The 19203-nt window shown below is 37.9% G+C and overlaps 1 protein-coding gene across 1 annotated transcript; it reads left to right on the forward strand.

Annotated features, from left to right (window-relative positions):
• Nucleotides 1-6822, forward strand: LOC131360563 (inhibin beta B chain-like). Its single transcript, XM_058401151.1, has 2 exons — nt 1-1121; nt 4419-6822. The coding sequence occupies exons 1-2, from the start codon at nt 731-733 to the stop codon at nt 5192-5194; spliced, it is 1167 nt and encodes a 388-aa protein (XP_058257134.1). The 5' UTR covers nt 1-730; the 3' UTR covers nt 5195-6822.
• The last annotated feature ends 12381 nt before the right edge of the window (nt 6823-19203 follow it).

Genomic DNA, 19203 nt, shown 5'->3' on the forward strand with positions numbered 1-19203 from the left:
TTCTGTGTAAAGCGGTACAATGTTGCGATCGCAAGGGGTTAAAGCTGTTCATACGAGCGCATCGCCGTGTCCATGAAAGCGATGAAGAACTACTTGGACAGCGCAAACTGGAAGACGACACATCAGACAAAGAAAAACAGGACCTAAAAACGAAAGGCGGATGTCAAGCACCTAGCTATTGTGCGTGAGGGAAAAAAAGTAGTGGCATCTTTAGCATTTTTTTTCCCATTATGGATATTTGTAACTGACCAGAGACTCTGCAGCTTGACAGGCTACGTGCATGGGCATTAATAGCAATTATTTACTCTGTAATATTGCTTCCATTATATATATATTTTTAGCCATGGCATGACGCTGAATTGTCACCGATGCTGAGACTTTTATCAAGTAGGATCGGGGAGACAATAAAATCACCATGTACTATGACAAAAACGTGATTTGTTTTGATTATGCATCACTGACTGACCAAGAGCTGAAGATTTAATAAAATGATTCTTCCATGATTTCAACTAATTCCAATGAGGTCTGTAAATCATCGCATGGAAGATCTTAGTGCATCCTTACAGGAAGACACATGCTCTGGATGTTACATCTTGCTCTTGCGCTTAGAACATTCTCATTTGGGACGAGCTTGAAGCATTTCTAAAAACGACCGATCACAAGTTCTGTTTATCCTCGAAGCGAAGACTCGTGACTCGTCTTTCTGTATTTTCTTTTTTGCTCTTAAAGAATGCGAAGTTTCCTTTTCAAGGTGCTTTGTCTCTTAGCCTGCGCGCTGTCCGCGCACTGCACGCCCGCGCCAGAAACCGAGGCGCACGCGACGGCGTCGCGCGATTCGTGCGCATCGTGCGGTCTCGCGCAGCCTGCCGACTCGGGGAGGATGGACGCGGAGTTCGTGGAGGCAGTCAAGAGACACATCCTGACCAGGCTGCAGATGAGGGAGAGACCCAACATCACTCAGTCCATACCAAAGGCGGCCATGGTGACCGCGCTGCGAAAGTTGCACGCCGGGAAGGTGCGCGCGGACGGCAGGGTCGAGATCCCCGAAGTGGACGGGCACGCGAGTCATGCCAATGACGTCGAGGAGGAAACGTCAGAAATCATAAGTTTTGCAGAGACAGGTGTGTGTTCAACCCAGCATCTTCACTATACTACAATATCGTTGCGCACGTGTCACACGTGTGATGATAAAGTATTTTTTTATAACACCGCTGTCAATAATGTAGCCAACATTCATGCTGTATTTCGGTCTGCATTACTTGTGTTTGCTTTACTATGGGATCAGTATGAACCAAACATTCCCATGGGTATGTGTTGGCACGAGGTATCTATAAACAGTGTGTGTGTGTGTGTGTGATCCACTGTAAACATCATGCTGCAATAGAGCGTAGAGAACATCACACAGCAAAGACCACCGCAACCACTTAGGCACAATCAAATCGCTAAGCTGGTCTTTGTGCACAGTAAAGCCTGGTTTAGCTTCAAGAGGCAATTTGTGTTTGTACACAGATCTGCTGCAATGAATTTTGCATTGTTACACTCAATTATCCTGTTGCCTAGACGGATGATGTGATTTCTTTACACTTTCAGAAAGACATAATACTAGACTGTACCTTGCCTCGTTGCAGGGATGGTACACGTATCTTTGTACCATCTTTGACCTGGAAATTTGCAGTAGAGTGTTCCTTTGAAAAAGAAATAAGATACATAAATAGTTTTCTTTTATAAGCAAAGCTTTACAGATACATTACATGCTCTTATTACATTTCTAGGTAAACATGCTAAAGTTACAAAATGTGCACCCTTGATGGTACCACCCTAGCAACAGGAAAAGGTCAGGTTAAGCACTGTTTCCATATACATTGTAAATAGCATGTGAAAACAATTAGCACTTTCTATTAGAATGTTCTTTTAGATGCTATGCTGAGCATTTTATTACTTGCGCAACCTGGGGTAAGAGTAGATTAAAATCAGAGCCGCTTTATTAGATAAGTGATGGCAGATACAGCATATTAATGTGTATAATTTGTTTTATTGGTTTCTTATGTCAAGTAAACCTGATGATTGAATCATTGAACACACATGATATATATGATATATTGTAGGTAATATATGAAATTAGCACTTTATTGCTGTTTATCGTCATCTATGGCCCTGGATATCTCCAAGGGATGCAAGTGGGCCTTTTGCTCTTGGCCCACTTGCAATAGTAATCCATGGCTCAACATCAAGCTCTGTTAAAAATCTGCCAAAAGGAAACTTGGTGGCACTTTATGTCGGGGGGAAAATAGTCATGCGTGACACAGTGGAACGACAATTAGCCCGGTTTCCTATAGGTACTAATGCACAGTGTTGCACTTCATATACCATATATAACTTTTCCAGCTTGAAATTTGAAATTCAGTTTCAACCAAATCCAATTTCCTTGATGCATAATGCCAAATTGGAGGAATTGAATATGTACTGAGTATTTTTCAGGAGGCTGTAGATTTGGCTTCAGACTTGGATTTGTGAACTCCTTGGCATGTCAACTTGGCTGCTCATGCATCTCATTAAAAATGCAGGGTGACCCAAGGACACAGGGATCTGTGGATTTTTCTTTAAGAGTGGCTCAGTGCTGGAAATGCAGGCTAACTAGGGCCTTTTATTCCTTTTACATTTTAATTGTGTTTTGAAATTACAGGTGAGAAGGTTTCAACCTGTCAGTTCCAACCCTGTTGTGTAAAATGTCTTACTCTGATAGTTGGGTAAAGTGTGACTAAATGTAATGCTCTCTCCCATTTGCACAGCACATTTCCATGACTCTTTCGGACGTTTATGATTATTTCGTTTATGAAGGCGCTGTTCTAAAATCTCTTATGTTATCTTCGCATTCTAACTATCAGTAGATGAAATGAATAACTACTGTGCAACAGGGATTAACACACAACACTTCATGTGAGTAAATTGTTCTTCATTGGTGTCCAGGTGGTTGTGGTCGGTTGCGTACGGAGACGTTGAGTAATGACATGGAGATTACTTCTCCAAGCCGTGAGAGCTTGTGCAGGTGGAGGCATGCTGAGTGGTGTGTATTGTTGCTGGCACTGGGGCCCACCCAGGTATTGTCCTGCACTCCATGTAGTGGCCAGGCTTAACTTCTGAGGCTTTTGACCTCATAGATTTGTCTTTCTCCACTAAATCTCCAATTTGCATTCACTGACAGCTGTCTTTTGGACTTTATGGTCCTTGCAGCCTGAAGATATATGATGAATTAGTAAGGGGTAATGTGCAGAAACAGGGATGTTAGTGAGATTCTTTGGCTGATGCTTGATGTTGTACCATGTTACAAGAGTCCACTAATACATTTGCTACAATGCTTAATTTACTTTGCTATGCAACGTAGTTTGCAGTTTACCTACAACAGGGTTAAAATTAAGCATAAAACTAATACAACTCCAGAGGTTATTTACAGACTTCTGCTTTATTGTTCACTACATGCTTTTATGCATTAGCTTAAATGTTAAAATATACTTCCTTTCATCTCTTTTAATTATGTGCTATGTAAAGACAGCTGTTATGTACTACTTCCTTAAAAGTAACAAACACCAAAGTACACACGTGAAATAATATCTATTTGCTATTTCACAATTTGTGTCATTTAAATAGTTTCCTTAGATCTTGTTCTCCATCCACCTTTTCTAGTCATATGCAGAATGCATGTATGGATTGCTTTCAACATCACAACGCTTATTGTGTCCTCATTGAGGTGTCATCAAGGCATTCATTGCCAAAGCTTTGAACCTTCTAGCTGTGCCCTAATAGGCTCCCTCTCCTCATCTCCACCTTAACTCGTGGCCAACTAGGCTAACGTAGCAGCCCACGCTGTCATCAGGCACACAGGCGAGTTCAGAGAATGTCACCATGGCCCCCTTCACCAAAAAGGAGCTGCGGGAGTTCACACTTCTCCCGATTTTAATTGAGCCACAGACTCAAAAGACTGTTACAGAGATGTTAATATGTTGGAATCGGATAAAGAGGGAATGCTAGGAAGTTCATGCGGGTCAGATTTAGTAAGGAGTGAGTAAGGAGAGGCAGAGTGAACAGAGCGAGAAAGAGGGAGACGTGGCAGAGGAACAGACTCTGACAACTCCTCCCACCCACATTGTCGTTTAATGTGAAACACTAACACCATTTGATCGCTTTAGGTTGAAGTGTTCCCAGTTAGGGAGCCCATTCATGGCAATGTGAACGATCTACTGCCCTCTCAGCATGTTAATGTCCTTAGCCTTCTGTCCAGGCCTGGCTATTATAGTGACACGGCCTTAGGTTTTCAACTGAAATACTTGTACTGGCTACACAGAATGTGCACCTGCTGTTTCAGCTATTTTTGATGATATTTCAATGATCTAACCTTTCATTGTTTCTTCCCTGTCTCTTAGACGATTTGCTGTCTTCAAAGTCCAGCCTTTTCTTCATCATCTCCAATGAAGGCAACCAGAACCTCTATGTGTCTCAGGCGAACCTGTGGTTGTACTTTAAACTTCTGCCTAGTTTGTTGGAGAAGGGCACTCGAAGGAAGGTTATGGTTAAAGTGTACTATCAAGAACCTGGCCTGGGCAGCAAGTGGAACCTGGTGGAGAAGCGTGTGGAGCTGAAACGCAGTGGCTGGCACACGTTCCCTCTTACTGATGCTGTGCAACTTGTGTTCTCCAAAGGTACACGAAGGCAGAACCTGGATGTTCGGTGCGAAGGCTGCGAGGAGGCAGGCGTTTTGCCTGTATTGGTGAACTCGGGTGATGAGTCACACCGACCATTCTTGGTGGTGCAGGCACGTGCAACAGACAGCAAGCACCGCATCCGCAAACGCGGCTTGGAGTGTGATGGTACCAGCGGCCTGTGCTGCCGCCAACAATTCTACATTGACTTCCGCCTCATTGGCTGGAACGACTGGATCATCGCCCCATCAGGCTACTTTGGCAACTACTGTGAGGGAAACTGCCCCGCATACATGGCTGGCGTTCCAGGGTCAGCATCGTCGTTTCACACCGCTGTAGTGAACCAGTACCGAATGAGGGGGATGAGTCCAGGCTCCATGAACTCCTGCTGTATTCCCACCAAACTCAGCACCATGTCCATGCTGTATTTCGATGATGAGTACAACATTGTCAAGCGCGATGTTCCCAACATGATCGTGGAGGAGTGCGGATGCGCTTGAATGGGGATTTTTAAGGACTCGTCACTCTGTAAACCTTGATGGAACAAATTATTGTAAAATGATATTTATGAACAGCTGGGTAAACAATTACCTTGATGTCCACACCCACACACCCATGCATGCACAAATCTTTTGTACATATATTTATGTTGGTTAATATCTTCCTGGTAGACTCATTTATATGTGATACAGTCTTATTCTATGAGCACAGGTTTGTTCAGTAGGTATTGAAGTCAAAGGAATAACAAAGTTGTGTTCCAGTTTATTGCTGGTTCTTTGCTTCTCTTCTCTAAAATGTCCATGTTGGGAAATTGAGATGAGAGGAGCCTTAGGAACGAGTCTTTCCCCACAAAACCCCCAGAATTTCTAAACTATGCCTCTTTCACTGTATACAAAAGCACTGACCAACTCCCCATTTAATCCTTTCAACAGTAGCACTTCGCTTAACCACTCCATTGGAAAACACGACAACTGATCCATTTTAGAGTCTCCATCAAGCAGTATTCATCTGTCAAACTCGGTCAAACAACTGACCCATATTGTTTTAGACATGCTGCATTCTCAAGTACTCATGTTAGTGGGGCTTATTACCACGGGACATGAGTAAGCATTTTGTCATTACTTAGTACAAGGGCTTTTTATATAGCAGGAGACATGCATTTAGTTTTCTGTAATGCTTCACTCCTGAGTGCTTATTTGTGTAAACAAATCTGCACACAGAGTGAAGGGAATTATGTCTCTCAATCTCTGCTTGTGTGTCTGTAACAGTGCTGTTTGCTGAAAAGAAAAACTCCCAAAAGTACTTAAAAGAACATTTCTTCTCTCAAGTTGCCATTTTTTCAGTCGGCAAGGGGTGCAGTATCATAATTGCAAAAAAGAAGAAATAAATAAACCCTAAATGCACAATTTATAGCACTTGCTAATTGAAATGCCTTTAAAGGGTAACAAGTGGCACACCTGTGCTCGCTCACAATCCTTGTTTTCAAATAAGTGCCACACGAACTATGCAATGTATAGAACCAACCCACTTCTGACAAACTAGCTAGTAGGTGTATGCTATATTTCAATACTTGAAATGTCTTTCGCTTCCTTCTCTGAATGAATGGTTGTTATGATGTTATGATCTTTGCACTGAAAAAGGCGCATTATGAGTAAAAGAAAAGAAAAAAAAACTTGCCATTGATATAAAAGCTATTTTTATAGACATGAAATAAATTCTGTTCAAATGTATTATACGGAACCGTGGAACCAAAGAGGCCAAGATTTTTCTTTAGCTATGATAAGATGGCATTTCTTTAGCTATTATAAGATGACCATCGCATTGTTATGTAAAATACATTTTTTTTGATCATGCAAATGGCCTAAACACTGTATCAGGGTACCATATTATGGATTCCATTTTCAGCTCGATTCACTTTCTTTCTTATTTTGTACAGTAGATAAATGGAATATTTCATATTTTTTCATCAACTTTAATATTTTTGGTTTTCTATTTAATACTTCTAGTTCCTTTTGCAGAATCATTTAGAATCAAATACGTGCCACCTCTGTACAGCGTATGTAAGATAAAGAATGCTTTTAAATATTTTGTTCTTTGTAACTGTTATAAATAAATTCCTTATTCTGCATCCGGTTGTGTCAGTGTGTTTCCTCGAAGACAAGATTAATAGTACATTCTTCTTAAAAACTCATAATAATGCTTTATAAGAAACAACTTCTACAGCATAAGCCAAGTATATATGCCTTAATTATTTATACATCATCAAAACCTGATCACACACTATTTGTATAATATTGGCATATAGTCAGTAACAAATAACCGAGCAGCTTTACAACGAAAACAATTTCTTTCAAAGATATTCGTGTGATTAGTCTGCTTACAGGATATTCACTGATCTCTCTAGAAACATTTACTGCTGTTGTGATGTAGGTGTGTTCATGCAAAATGAACAAACTCATGCTATATGAAAACACTGACATTTTATTCAAACTACTCTTTAACCTCTTCACTCTTCTTAAATTCAGATGATTTTTCCTCAACAAAAGCTGTTTTATTTATTAATTAAAACCTGATGATAATGATCATTCAAGTCATTATTTAAACAAACTACATTTACAGAATGAATGAATGATAAGTCCTGATGATGCCACAGTCAACCATGACCATGTATCCAAAATAGGTGAAACATGTTCTTTGGGAGGGAAGGATGGTATAGACTCTTTCCCCTGTCATTCCCCGTGACACTAGCCAATCATGGGTTTCTGTGTTCTCATGTATGTGGAAGAGGGTAGATTCGGTCTGATGCAAAGTGAAATTAACAATTAATTAATTATAAATTGATTCTATAAATTGATTTTCTTATAATGGCATGGCCAGAAGTGTGTGATTCTACTTCTACCATAGCTGTTTACCAACACTTGGAATTTAAACTATTTATAGCTCCTATATAACTCATATAGGAGCTGCCAATAGACATTTCTTCACTATACTCACTTTTTCTCTCTCCCTTGATGTTAATGAGACAAAAATGTTACATTGAAAAATGTCAAAATGTCAAAACATTTTACTCAACCTGTTTTTACAAATTTCAGGCCTTTAATTATCTTATTAGATTGACTGATCATTTTACTTCTTTCTAGAAATAATGTTGAAATGAAATGAATTTTCAACAATTGTTGAAAACATTATCTGCCAAAAGAATGGAACTGCCAAAATAATATATAGAACAGCAAATACAAAAATACTCAAAATAGTTTCAATACATTTTACTGTAATCATACAATAGAAAATGCTATAGATGAATGTGACTATATTCAAGAGATGAGACGATAAACTGAAAATCATATTTTGCAGTGTATTGAAAAACTGATAAGCGCAAAGTTCTCTCCTGTGGTGGAAATCTTCCTGATTGTTATACATCACTGATGCTTGAGACTCCTTTCTGAAATGTTACATAAATGTGCCCTAGCAGAAAGCTTCACAATATTAATAATAATCATATGTTTACTATTGGGGGGGGGCATAGTGGCTTAGTGGTTAGCACCACTAGGTTGTACACCATGTCCAATATATTTTAAAGCCTTACACATATTTCTATCGTAAAAATGTTTATAAATTGTTTATAACTTTTCTGGCAAAATAAAATACACAATATTGGTGTTCTAACAAAAACACTGAATGGGATTTGACATGTATTCATTACTGTTGAGTGGTTTGGGTTAGGACACAAAGGTCAAGAAGCTGCCAATGTGGTCACACACTAACCAGGAGCGGTTACCCAGAACCCACAACAACAGCCTCTAGGACATTAGAAGCTAATGAAGACTTGGTTTATTCCCATGCCATGTTTAGTTTCAAATTGTGTTTTGTTTTTTAAGACAATGGAGAGGAGCAAGAAGTCATACTCAAAATGATGAGAAAAAAAAACCTCACCTTGTTTTCACCTTATTGCTGACAGAAAATCAAATATTACAGAAAAGTCATATCTATCTTGGGATAAATATGTTAATTACTGTAAAACAAAACAAAACAAAAAACAAAACAAAACACAAAACCACAAAAAATGCAAACCATTGTGTGAAATTCCTTTCCAGGCCACAGAAGGTTGTGTAAGTCATTTTAAAGCCTAGAATATCCCCATCTCCGTCAGCAAAGCAACCACTGCCTGTTCACTGGTGCATTTCCATCATACAGGTCTCTCTGTGTGACCAACTATGTCTTTTATGTCAACTATGTCTGGTTAAAATAGTTCAAATTTATCAGATCTTTTAATCATCTGGTGGTTTATTATCACACGTCTGGGTGAAATTCAGCAGAAATTAGCAGAAGAAACTCCCTTGCATTGAACTCACAATCTTGATGGAGCTTGAACAACTGCTCTAGATTAGGATAAGTATGGAAAAATTTCAAACACTCTGAAGGAATAAAGCACTATAAACAATCTCGTTTTCTTTCTCTTTTCAAGTTAATAAGACGAAAAAACAAAACAAAAACATAACCTCTTATGTTACAGAGAAACTGGTCTCTGTCCTTATGTCTTTCCTGTCATGGAAATCTTACTGACAATAACAAAGCACTGACACTGGAGACTCCTTCCATAAATGTTAAATATAAATCTTACAGAAAATGCAACCATATGTGTGTTTTTTTTGTTGTTGTTGTAGTTGTTGTTAAAGAACAACACATTTTAAGACTCTTTTATTATTAGGACCAGTGCCAGATCTACAGTCTGAGCTGCTGTATTACAACTCCTTCTGATCAGATTTGAGAATTCAGCAGCACTTTGGTACACACACACACACACACTTCTCAGCTCTAAAATACATTTTCAGTCCAAGTGTAAACGTAGTTTCATTTACATTTCCAGCTTTGAACAACTGGAGGTTAAAGGCTTTGCTCAGGGGCCCAGCAGTATAGAGATGAACTCTCTAAACTTGGGATTCAACCTCACAACAGTAGTCCAATGCCTTAACCACTAAGCTGCCCCATTCCCTAGTTTCCCTTGTGTCCTGATGTTACCAAACCTTTCTTCTTGTATTTATATTCAACTGTTTTTGTTGAATTTTAATATCCTGTTTGCTGATCGCCTGTCTTGACTTTGTTTACTTACTCCAAGACTGCCCTATGTTTTGGACTGTTTGTTGCCCTGCAGTTACATCCATCTCACCCAAGTGAAATGCTAATTTATGTAACTACATTATTTAGCTGTATTTTTGTATGGATTCAGTTCGTGATTTCAAGTAAAAATGACATATAATCTGTAGATTGGCTTTCATATTACACTAAGTACTAATACTATTTCTCTGATTTGTAACAAAACATGAAAGTAAACCCATTTTATTGATAAAGAAAACTTTTTGTTTTAGAAAGCTCTATGGCAGCATGAGAATTTCCCCCCATCGGTATGCTTCCAAACAATCATCAGCAGTCATATCTTTTGTTCAAGCCCACTTTTTTTCTTTTTTTATTATTATATCCACCACATGTGTTCTTAACAGTATCATTCCCACAAACAGCTCTAGATTGTTTATGACTGTTTAAAAATAAGGAGTGTTTCATTTATGCACAGAGGATGTATTGTGTTCACAATTATGACTTTTCTGCCAGACCACTTGAGCATAAAGAGGATATAAAGACATGAAGACTTATAGAGACTTATGAATGTATGGACTTGTGAGAAAGGATTTGTGGGGGGAAAAAAAATTCCAGGACAGAGAGGCTTTGCATTAGTGTTGGTTAATATAGCAAGTCATATATTTCATAAAACACCAATGAAATGCTAGTGATTACTGGCCTGTGTGAGTCAGGATTGTTTAGAAGTCATATGAGACATATTTTTTTTATTAGGTAAGAAAGCTTAGGCACAAAAACAGGTTTCATTTTGGTGTGTGTTGAAGATGCGGCTGATTTCTTTCTAACCCAGACTGTAGATTCATGTTGCTTATCACCTCACGTCCAGTCATCTGATTATACAGTGACAGGCCTGTAGATTTCACTCGTCGAGGCTTGTGTTTTTGCGACCATGTTGCAGACACATCCGTACCACGTCATAAGCATGTGAAATACAGTCGCGGTTAAAAATGAATGCAAACAAAGTGGATTATTTACACCATCATTGTCAAGCATGATGTACACTTTTATTGTTTTGGCTTCTGTCTTGTTTTCACCCCGTCTCACCAATAGTTTATTTCTCAATTGTTTCCATGTGCTCTATGTTTAGCAATTTAGCTCTTGTCTATTCATACGGTTGAGTGCAACATTGGTGCATTGGTTGCTGCTGTTTTTTGGTTGTTTACTGTTTCTTTTCAATGTTTTTTACATTTTTTTTTTTTTTTTATACTTTCCTACGTCTTTGTCTTATTAGGAAATCTCATCAAACACTTCAAGTCCAAAACCTATCATGTTTCAGTGTTTCGTGTTTATGAGTCTCACTTGTTTTTTGGTTAATGCTTATGGAAATGACTTGCTTGATCCTGCCAGCTTGTGATTAGACCTATGCTGTGAATTGTGATTTTTTTTTTTGTATTTGATTTGCCTCATTAAAGAAAGCGCAAGTGTTCAGACTTGCACATAGTAGCACATGTTAACGATTTTCTAACCCAAATGCGTTTGGAGAAGAAACTAAAAGTAAATATGTTACGACATTTAGTAACATTTATTAAACACTAAGCAGATATTTTCCAAAGTAACTGTATCAGAATTTTATGGTTGGAATAAAAGGTTACAACTTTTTTGGTTATCAAATTTGTTTTACAGAGGAAACAAGGCTTGAAACCAGTAAAGCTTCACAAACTGGAAACATTTCTAAAAAAAGTAGAATAATGAATCCAGCTCTCTATCAAGCTGTCTTTAAGGGTGTGTTTATAATAGTTTGTTCCACGTCACTTGGGAAGTTTGCAGTAGGCTCTTTGGCTCGGTTTGCTTTACATGGCAACATTTCAAAACGTCAATCTCATTGGTCAGAGCGTGCTTATTTATGTTTATCATCCAACTGAACCTTGATCGAGGTTTCATCTGGACAACATTGCTTTAATACCCCCGTTTTAAAGAAGAGCCATTATGTGTCAGTATGTGTTTTGCTTCTTTGTCACTAAAGATCTAGCAGACACGTTAACCCACGATTCATGTTGTGCACAATTAGCTAAGCAAATACTCTACCTAATGCATTACAAAATACCTATTCCCATCATACGTTGCTATACAGGTTGGTTTGTTGGTCCTTTGGGTCGGATTTCTTTCTCACCACAAGTGAACCGCCGAAGAGTTCGATTGAAATCAGTCACTATTGTCTTGTTGCAGATCTGAGCATGATTTCCGTGTCCATATATACTTAAAAGAGCCGGACCAAGGGAGAAATCACACTAAGTTCCAAAACAAACACTCCAACTGTAGCCGAGTGTGAAAACACCTTCAGTTGAACCATTGATGAGACCTTGTAATATAATATTTTGCTTTCTAATCATTTCATTGTTGATTTACTGAAAGATCACACACCGATTGGCCAAAAAAAGTCACATGTTCTTGATGATGTTCTTACTCTGATATTTTGTTTGAAGCTTTTTACTTTGATCATGGCACACATTCTCTGTAGCATTGCTTTGCTAAGCTTATGCAATGCCACAACATTTATTTCCATCCAGAGATGCATTAATTTCTGTATTGCTGATGGGAGAGCTGGACCGTTGCTTCTTCAGCACATCCCAAACATTCTAAATGTGGTTAAGGTCTGGACTCTGTGGTAGCCAATCCATGTGTGAAAATGATGTCTCATACTCTCACAATTTGAGCATGATGAATCTTGGCATTGACATCTTGGAATATGCCCGTGTCATCAAGAAAGAAAAAATACACTGATGTAAAAACCTCATTCAGTATAATATATAGTCAGTCAGCTGACTTAATGTTTTGGGCACATAACATTGCTGAACCTAGACCTGACCAACTGAAGCAACCACAGGTTTGTACAGTAGGCACTAGGTATGATGGGTGCATCACTTCATCCGCCTCTCTTCTTACTCAATGCACCTATCACTCTGGAACAGGGTAAATCTGACTCATGAGATGGCATGACCCTTTCCATTGCTCTAGAGTACAGTATCTTTATGCTCTTTAGCCATTTCCCCCCCAATTAGCTTTACCAATTGGTTTTCTTATCACTCGAATTTCCAATCACTTGAATTCTCTTCACATTCTTTGTGTGGAAATGCTCTTATTTTCTCTATTAAACATAGCCATGAGTTCTACAGTTGTTGTTTTTTTCAACTTGATTTCACTAAACGATCTCTGATAACGATCATTCAAAAAAAATTTTCAAACCAAATTTCTTCCTCAAAGATGAACAAAAGATGAAGTTCACCACTATCCTCTGAGGTTTTAGTAATGCATCGGGCAGTTCTTAACCCAATTTTAGTAGTTTCAGCAGTCTTCTTGGTTGTTTTCTTTGCGTCATGCAGGCCAATAATTTGTATAATATGTCTACCGACATGGTTGTTTAAGAAATGAGAAGCTACTCACTGCACTTAAATAACTTGTTGCCAATTAATTACTGCAATAATTACACAATGGACGGCTCTTACCAATTTGCGTTGCTAAATCCAGGTGATGTTTTTGGCCAGGCAGTGTATTTTAGCCTCCTATTTAATATCTGTTTCTGACATCACTGATTACCTTACCAATTAATTCCTAGCCAATTTTTTTGGCCCTCTAAAGTAATTAAAACAAAATAAACAAATATTTAAAATTGTATTTGCTAATGGAGGCAGACGTTCACATCTAGAAGTTTCCTTTTGGGAAAAGAACTGTTTATAATAAAATGCAGTGTCAAGGACTGCCGGGAAGTAAATCCCAGACCCCTGGGAGAGCCAGTTTGAGAAGCACTTGACAAGCAGCACTGCAAACAATTAGCTGTGTTTGACGCATAGCACCTGGACTTTCTGAATCCCATTACAGACTGGAGCCAGTCTGAGGATTGGCTGTTAAATGGACTGGGTTGGATGAACATTTTTTACCGTCTTTGCGCTTGAGAGTTTTTGGAGTGGAATGACTGGAATGTTCCACTTAAGTTATCAAAATATGTACATCTTGGGATATTTTTACTCACTCAGCTATTAGCTCTGAGCTACTACTCAAAAAGGAACTGATTTCCAACTTGCTAGACTGGAGTTTCATTTGACTTAAAAAATGTCGCCCATGTTTGGACTAGAGACAACTTTCCTTTTTTTTAATTCATGGTTTGAAATGTTGGTGGCCAAAGCCAGCATGACACCTCACACACCAGAACACATGTTTTCCCACAGAAAAAAAACTCAGTTCAGTCTATTTTAATGGCAGGAAGTAGACTATATTTGACCCTCTGCTCTGTTAAATATTCAAAAGTACTATGTCTGAAACAAGGGAAAGTGTTAATAGTAAGTGGCACCACAGCGAATCCCAGTGGCTCAGCATATTTCCATTTCAACGCTCCACTTCTGCTGGTTTTGGATCCAGCTCATCGCTCTGAAAACAGAAATAAAAATCAGTGCATGTTCTAACAGCTCCAATGATTGAATCATTTCCAACTAAATGTTCTAAGATAAACTGAAATCTGATCCATAATGCACATCACACACAAAATACCTACCAGAAGAATAGCCTTTTTGTCATCTAATGTGCATTGTATATGAGGAGCATCTCACACATCGCAACACTTTATCTCACAAGGCTGAATAAAGGCAGAATTGTTCTTGACTGACAGTCCTTCATAAAAGAGTACAAAGGATGAACTTTGGCATATTACTGCACATAATCCCATTCAACTGCCTCCACACTCTATTCACACCATGACACCGCAGCTGAGACATGCTAGCAAAATGAACAGGTGGATATCCTAACTGTGTGGCCTGTGAATCCCTTTACATTGTCAAATCTTGACATTTTCTGCTGTATATAATTCTGAAAACTAAAGGCTTTCCTGAACTTAACTCTTTTAACCGATGGCCAAAAATGGAATTTCTGCCTCTTTTCTTGTGCCCATATTTAGGATTGAATTTCTTTGTCATGTCACACTCCACAATGGTGGTTAATAGCTCAAACAAAAGTAGACACTCTGAGCTTAAGGAATTTGTGGTATTTCTGTATTTACCTAGCCTACTAGGGGGAAAATATTCATAGTATTTTTTATATATTATTTTCCACTCAAATGTTTCTAGCTTCAAAGTAAATGATGATATCGAACTCATTTCTGCTCTCTGAGATGTCTCAAGTGATTGCTCATAAGAATCTAAAATTTGAAGGTATTTTCTCTGACCATTAAATTTCTGTGGAAGGATTATCCAAACAGAGGGAAACATATCTCGGACTGAAAATCAACAACGTCCTGACTCATTTTATACCAGACATGTAGCGATAAAATAATTAATTTGTTTGTACTGATTGAAAATGTCAGATAAGTTCATTTTGCCAGTGTATTGGTAGAAATCTGTTGCAGTTACAGCCATGACCATGAAAATATGAATATTGTTAACAAGCTATTATTATTTTAGCTGTCTGCAACAGTATATTATTTTAAGGAAGCCAAACACAGAAGGAACCATATTGTCATTCTACCTTGTCTTTTATTTATTATTCTGTCAAGGTGGTCTATGTCAGCCCACTGAACCATCTGGTATGTTGTGTTTTTGGGTATTTGGCATACTGATTGGGAAGATTCTAAGGAATATACTGACCAAATTTGAGCCAAGTGCTGCAATCTATCTAGCGGCAGCACTGGGTCAAATTTAGGCTTAATTTGGAATCACATTTTTGGTCATTTCTGTATTTCTTCTACAAATTACGCCCAATGAACACCATGTTTGGTGTACGCCATGATAAGATCAACCTGGATAAATTTTATCAAAAGAATTTTAAATACTCCAAACACTTTGCCAGTAATTCACCAATGAATTTTATACTGAAGCCACCAAACAAGAAGTGAGGCTATATCTCAGGAATGACTTTGCGCACTGACGCAAAACTTAGTAGTCATCTTCAGAACTGTACCCTCTAACTAATTTCATGGCAGCACCACCTACAGGTTCCAAGGTACAGTAACATTCTAAAAACGAAGAGAAGGATCAAGAGAATGCTTAAGTAAATACAGAATGTTTACCACATGATGTAAACCATTAGTAAGCATCAAAAATATGAAGACTAGTGTTTGCCAGAACATCTAAAAAAGGCCTGGAACAACATCCTATGGGCAAATGAGTCAAGATCAACATTTACCAGAATGATGGGATGAGAGGAGTATGGAGAAGGAAAGGAACTGCTCATGCTTAAGGAAGTCAGATGTTCTGTAATAGCAGAGTTAGTCACCTGACCTGAATCCAACTGAACATACATTTCACTTGTTGGATGCAAAACTGAAGGCAAACAACTGGTGATGTCTATGGGCTTCCAGACTTCAAGCAGTCACTGACTACAATGCAAAGGATTTGCAATACGAGTATTAAAAATAACTAATAAAGTAATTATGACTATTAGATTAGATTGTCTAATTACTTGGTCTTTTAAAAGGGATTGAGGGCATATGTGAAGTGCTGTAATTCCAACACCATTTACCAGATTTGGATATAAAAACCCTCAAGTTTAAGATAAATTACTTAATTTCAGCCCCATTGTGGTCAACAGGTAAAATAACAAATTTGTCAGTGTCCAAATATTTGTGGACCTGGCTCTATTTCAAGTAGTATTTTCAAGTCTAGTTACCCCCAAAAGTGAATTGCATTTAAAGAAACATCCTGTCTACCTCTTAAAATAAACAGCAAATTATAAATAGCCTAATCTATACTCTAGGTTTACAAATAAACTAATTTTCTCTTATATTTTCTGTCTCATCACCTGAGATAAAAGTCGCTCCAGCCTAACAGTCATCTGTTTACTTAACTAAACCTCGAAGGAAACAAGTGGACTCAACCCATGGCTTGTGTTATAAAATCATGAGTTAACCAGCATGGATCTGCTTAAGGTTTTTTTTATTTTATTTTCATTTGCAAAGATTCTAAAACATGAAAAATTCACTCATTATTCCTCTTGGAAAAAAACCCCCACACAATCTTGGATTGTATACAAACGTGATCAGTTCCAACAAAATTAATGAATCTTTCCTTGACATGATAAAGCCCAGTATGAATTAAATGCTAACAAGTTGTCCTGTCTAATTTGTAACAACACTAAACACCTGCTGGGAGACCTTGCTGATTCCAGTAGCTGTCATTTGTCCTGTTTGGAGTAAACCTGACAGCATGCACCTGGTGCTTTCACGTATCTACAACGAGGGAGTTCTGCTGCTAATGTAGTGACCAGAATGTTGTGAAATAAAATTCCAATAATAGCACAGAGTCACAGTCACATCTTTAATTCTCAGTGTCTTTCACAGCTTTATGTGCAAATTGGATCTACCAAATGAAGAAATGTGCATATGTGAAGAGTTTTTTATGCACCAGGCTTTTCTCCAGGCTCTGAAGGATCTATCAAAGATTTTAAAAAATGGCTAAAAATGTATACATATATTTTTCACTTTAACTAGCATTTATTACTTGCCTTACTTTTTCTGGCATGCTGCATATACGTAGATTTATTATTATTCGGATTGCTGTATATTTTATAATTTTACACACTTTTATCCTGTATTTTGTATATTTTATATTGCTAATATTTGGCTATGTCAATATTTTATTTTTGACTCATTTTATTTCTTATATTTATTAGTTTTCACGTCATACTATGAAGCTCTTTCTAAATGCATTTTATAGGTATGAAAGGTCCACAATAAAATTTCTTCTTTTTCTTCTTCTTCTGCTTCTTCTTATTATTAATATCCCTCTAGTCTTTCACTCTACTAGCACCCCCGAGATGGAGTGTGTCCCTCAGTCTCTCCCTACCCATGTCACTCATCCACATGCTTTCACTATGCTGCTGACAGAGAGATTAGGTTGATATATTGAGAGGGATGAGTGTGTCCTGGTCCTGAAAATAACTATGGACATGTTGACATGCAGACTCGTGCCCTGTCTTGTGCCAGGAGTTCTAAACAGCAGCACAAGGACCATGGCTAATGTAAGCTGACGTAGAGGTCTTCTCCATGAACCTGTTAAATATAGGTACTTGCTCCCATAGGACAAAAGGAAACCAAGAATAAGACCTGTATTGTTTTATACACGTCATCAAGTACAGTGTTAACCTCCTACACACCGAAACCAGTTACTTAACAGTTACTGCAACTATAAACATGGGTGTCATGCAGGTTTTTTGAAGGCAAACATACCCTGAAATGCCCCTTCAACACACACATACTCCTATTTAACCATCTGTCTCTGAATGTCTAAATGTATCCCTGAGGATATTTATATTTACAGATTTTGTGTACTCTGTCTTAATTTTCCCTATCATGTGGTCCAGATGGAGCATCTTCCTATTTACATATTAAGTAGTGTGTAAAAATACAGCTTTAGTGTTGAGATCATTTTTATTTGTGTTTCATTCTTAACATTTTTAAGTTGTTTATTTATTTATTTATTTTTATAAGACCAGACACACACACATTTCAACATAGGCATTTAAAAATATTACAAAAATATGTAGTGTGAAGAATATTGAGTTGTTTTATTTTTAAGCAGTAATTTCAGATTTTGGACTAATTTTAATATAATTTTATATATATCTATAATTTAAAAAAATGCTTTATTTGAAAAATTGTAGTACAGTATATCATGTTTTTAAAGAACAACCTACATGTAGGTTTATTCAATTTAAGACAATAAACACTGATATTAATAAAATTTCAACAATTGTCTCTCCTCATAAGAACAGGAAGTTGTAGATAATGCAGTAGTTGATAGAAAGGACCTGTGTGCTTTATTAATGGGCGCATTCTATATTGTGCCACCAAAGGCTCCAGATGGTTGCGGCTGCTGCCGCTGCTGAGGTGCTGGATTTCCATTGATGCACAAAGCAGACCTTTTCTTTCATGCATATTCATGCCAGGAGGACGCTTGTTAGGAGTGACGATTACCTCCCTTCATTTGAATATTCATAAAGGGACAAGCTCGGGAAAAGGGTGACGTCTGGGTGTCTCATGAATATTCATAGGAAAACTGCCCAAAGGTTTTAAGCGCTCACAGTGAGCAATTTTCATGGTACATCTGGGGAAGGATACACCTCCTCAAGTACAAAAAATAATGAGTAGAGTTCACAGTTATTGGGAGCTTTTTTCTGGATGAGTACAGCAGATGCTGCTCTTTTGTGAAGTCCTCCAGTGTGTGGATATGCTTGACCAAGAGGATTATGATGAGTTATTATTGTTCTTTAAACAATAGCGATTTAAAAGCTTCATGTCACGGCAGATTAGAAAGCTCTTAAAGGGTTAAGTAGGTGAGGGGAAACTGGGGACAATGATAATAACCTTTTGTTTTACTGCTCATTTAACAATGATAAAGAGAAGCATGTATACTCACTGAACCTTCTGAACATTAATAAGGTCAATTTGTCGATC

The sequence above is a fragment of the Hemibagrus wyckioides genome, linkage group LG10 (genome assembly GCF_019097595.1).
Source record: "Hemibagrus wyckioides isolate EC202008001 linkage group LG10, SWU_Hwy_1.0, whole genome shotgun sequence".
Classification (NCBI taxonomy): Eukaryota; Metazoa; Chordata; class Actinopteri; order Siluriformes; family Bagridae; genus Hemibagrus; species Hemibagrus wyckioides.